This window comes from Adiantum capillus-veneris, chromosome 17, assembly GCF_014529385.1.
Source record: "Adiantum capillus-veneris isolate H3 chromosome 17, ASM1452938v2, whole genome shotgun sequence".
NCBI lineage: Eukaryota > Viridiplantae > Streptophyta > Polypodiopsida > Polypodiales > Pteridaceae > Adiantum > Adiantum capillus-veneris.
This window is the reverse complement of record NC_140947.1, coordinates 65,312,248-65,316,411: the sequence shown is the minus strand read 5'-3', so window position 1 is coordinate 65,316,411 and position 4,164 is coordinate 65,312,248. Positions and strand designations below refer to the sequence as shown.

The window sequence follows — 4,164 nt, the reverse complement described above, 5'->3', positions numbered from 1 at the left end:
GTGAAAAAGTTTTTTTTGTTGAAATATAGGACTGTCTTCATTAGGCTTTTTTTGAACTGTTTTGATATTGTTTGAAGAGCTGTATATAGGAACCTGTGTTTGGAATTTATTAAGGAACACTATTTGTATATATAAAACAGTGTGGTAGTAGTTAAAAAACAAGATAAAAAGTGTAAGTGTGGGGTGGAAAGTGGGGACTGGCTAAGGTTTCCAGTCAAGGATGGGTGGTCTCAATTAGTCGAGAAACTCTCCATTCCCTCTTATTAAGAGAAGTCAAATTAGTGACTCATTGTGCCAAGAGTCGAGATGTCCCAAATCTACGTGTCTGAAAGCTATGGACCCAATTAGTCGGATACTTTTCACAAGATTACTAGTTAGTTTAGACTAAATTCCATATCATATTTATGATTTATAGATGACGATCGTGCCCCTTAAACGTGGCAAAAAAGGCGTTGTTTATGGAATCTAAATATGTCAATGGGATTTCATCTTTATGATAAGAAACAACTTTCATTAGAATCATACATTTATCGACCTGGCTTGTGACGTATGACCCTTATAACCACGTAAACGATGGATAGAGGACTTTCTCTCTTCTGTTGCTCGTATATCTACTTTGTGGAAACAGAGTAGGGTGTCGTCAACAGAAAACGAGAATAAAAGAAGGCCATCTATTAAGTCGCCCCAATCATCTCGAGGTTGGGGACCTCACACCTTGTAGGGAGTTGTTTAGTATGTTTTCTGCTCCGAAACAAGATGGTGTTCATGGTATGGGACATTCATTTGCACTTTGCCAATGGAAGTATGCTTGTGCTCCATGATGTTCGGTATGTGTCTAATGCTCGTGAGAGTTTGACCTCAATCTCTCAACTCAGAGATAATCAGTGTCATGTTCAATTGACTGATAAGTCTTACTTGATGAGGAGAGGTTCTCTTGTGATAGTGCGAGGTCATCGTGGTTCTCATTCGACTCTTCTCTATGTTCTTGGTGCCAGAGATACCATTGTCTTCGTGAGTTTGTTGCCATGCAAACATTCATAGCCTGAGCGAGTACACTTTGCTAATGAGCAACGTGGCACTTCGCTCGATGTGCATCCAGGGTTTGAGGACAGACATGTAGAGCAAGACAACTTTTTGAGTGCATGACTAGAACAGTCACTAGTGGTGGTGAATGCTTTGCTAGTCAAGGAGGAGAGTAGACAATCACATTTTGCAAGACGGAGTAGCCTGAGTGACTTTGCAAATATGTACTCAATGGAAGACGAGACATGTGTCTTTGCCGATGAGCTCAGTGCTATGGAGGATGTATCTAGATATAAAGTTAGAGGAGCATTACTCTAGTGAGATACAACATGTTATAAGAGTTTATGTATATAAAAGTAGAGCGGCTCTCCTCCCTAGCGACAAACAAACATTGTCCACATGCAGTTCTTTGACATGCTTATGCTAGATGATGACATGGTTATGCCAGGACAAGTAGAGCATGGTACCATGGATGTAGGAATGGTCGCAGTGTTGAGCACCCCTTATTGGTCACATTTGTCTCTAGTTTTGATGGTATAGGGTTTACACACACTGCAAAGGTGATTGGCAAGGACATGTTACCTAAGGCTGCACGGATTTCATCAGTGTTCAAGACACTCATGTATGGCCTTTTGAGATTAAGACCCAAGATAGCAATTGCAGTGGGAGCATTTGCAGATGGCATTGTTAGCCATTGATTGACACTAGCATGATGCAGAGCGGAGGTATGCAGACCATTATGAGATATTGACATGATTTGCATACAAGCTTGAGTACATGTACGCACATTCATCTATTGCTACGACCAATATGGCTGCATGCAAGGAGAGTGAGTGAGCCAATGGACGAAGTTTGAGAAAATGTCACCTATATCTTTTGTTACTTTGTATATACTAGTGGTTAGCTAGTAGGTCCACTTATCGACGCATTCGCTTTTGAGTAGGGGATTGTTGGGGTAAAGACAGGATGTGCCTAAACCGCGAAGCCAAACACTTAGGACCTGGTCGCCCACTAACATACTAACCTATTCTTTCGTAGATGAAGAATAAGGGAGACTCACTCACTATTTTGAATGTGAGATCTCCACTAATCCATACAATCTCTCACTTTCTGCACCACACCTGTGCACACCTCATTCAATGGTTATGTGCATTTTTGTACCACTAAGTTATTGTCCTATCATTACAACTCTTTTGTCTCACACATGCATGCATGGGCACACACGCACGCATGTAACAAGTTTGATGTGGCGTTGGACGTTGCTCTTTAATACAACAAATCAAGGACATTTTGTGAGACCTCCATAGAAGAAGATTTACTTGATATAGAAGTTCCTATTGGCATATGGAAGCATGAATAAATTAAGACGTATCGGCACATTGCAACATAGTCAAGCAAAGATTGACAACAAAAACGCAAGTTCCACCAATCATGGCTCCTTGCTTCTTTAAAGGATTGCCAAGTTCTCATTATCCACCACATATGGAGACTTGTACCGAGATTCACATGTATGTCTAAAGATCTCCAGCTCACATACTCTTTCTATACACTACGAGTATTATCATAATTATTAGTAGTCTTCTACTAATTAAAGTAGAATGTAGTCCACCACTTTCTACCACATTGTTACTACATAACTAGGGCAGTCTCTCTCTCTCTCTCTCTCTCCCTCCCCATAAGAAGTTTTGGACAAATTCTCACAAAAATTCCCACATTGCGACTTACCTCAATATCATGAGCTTCTATGAGGGAGGCACCGCATACCTAGCTAGGTATGCGGTGCCTCTCGAACGTAAGCTCATGATGTTATGCATTGTATAAATAACACTGAAAAAGACTCCGTATTCCTACGTGAGAAAAACTCTAAATCTTCTTGTGCTCTCTCTCTCTCTCTCTCTCTCTCTCTCTCTCTCTCTCTCTCTCGGTAGGCAAATGACTCCCACTCCAATGCAACGAAGAGACTTACAGTTGATTTATAGCAAACTTCATCATGATACAGAGGCAGACAGCGTGTGTATTCAAAAGTTCAAGAAATGGACGTGCGAGGAATGGAACGCATATATCAGGAGCGGAGGGAGACCTCACAGGGGGCCGGGACGACCACCGTACGCGTGGCAGCAGGAGAGGAGCCTGCAGAGATGAGGGCTGCCCGTGCAGAGAAGAGGCCCGGAGGCTGCAGCGCATCTTCCACCTCACAGGAGCTCACCCACTCGCGCAGGCGCGCCTCACCGCACCAAGCATCCGGAATCCTTGCACTTCCTGCCACCTGCAGTCGATGCCTTTGAAGGCGATCTCGTGGACATCCTCCGCCAATCCCACCACCTCCGAAGCTGTTGCCACCTCCTTGCAGCCTCCCATATCCACCCACAGACCACGTATTTGTGCAGCCTCCCTCTGCTTCACATGCAGCCGCTCCACCGCCATAACTCCTTTTCTTCCTGCCCTGAAAGCTTCTGCCTGCCTGCTGCATTCCGGAAACCTCCTCCATTGCCTTGCCAATCGCCTCTTCCTGTGTCATCTCCAGCTTGCATGTGCGTCCGGAGGTACCTCCATCGCTACAGGCGCCCTGCGATAGGCTGCTGAGCTCGCCATGGCTGCTTTGCTGCTTACCCATAGCTCCTGGGGAATCTCTCTGTCAGCTGAACGTCTATTGCGAAGCTTGCAGCAGAGTGATGGACATTGTCAAGAGGTTGGCATGCAGGTGAGGACGCAGAGAAGGCGGATCAGAGAAGGGAAGGCTTGCAGAAGAAATAGGGAATTGGAGGTTGCAGAAAGTATCTTTGTATGATTGAAGAGGGAGGGGGCGAGAGCGCGCGCGCGCGAGAGAGAGAGAGAGAGAGAGAGAGAGAGAGAGAGAGAGAGAGAGAGTGAGAGTGAAGAAGCGCATGGCAAACAAAGAGAGGAGGAGACTTGTCGTGTGGCCCCGCTTTGGCTTGTTTGGCTCAAAATATCAGCATTTCTATGGCTCTCTACTTCTCTCTCTCCCCACCTCGTTCCACACTAGCAACACTTTTCCTGCACTTTAAGCGGGCGGACAAACCAAGCCTTGCTTGTTGACGTGGCCCCAACCTAAGCCACGGCCCACCACCACCACCTGTACACAAAATGGAGAAATCATGGATCATAGCAAAGTGTCCAGAC

The 4,164-nt window shown here is 45.0% G+C and overlaps 1 protein-coding gene across 1 annotated transcript; it reads right to left on the bottom strand.

The window, feature by feature from the left end:
- Window positions 1-2,971: 2,971 nt before the first annotated feature.
- LOC147437404 (uncharacterized) lies at window positions 2,972-3,812 on the bottom strand. The gene has a single exon (XM_086486938.1). The coding sequence runs from the start codon at window positions 3,635-3,637 to the stop codon at window positions 3,086-3,088; it is 552 nt and encodes a 183-aa protein (XP_086343064.1). The 5' UTR covers window positions 3,638-3,812; the 3' UTR covers window positions 2,972-3,085.
- Between the last annotated feature and the right edge of the window lie 352 nt (window positions 3,813-4,164).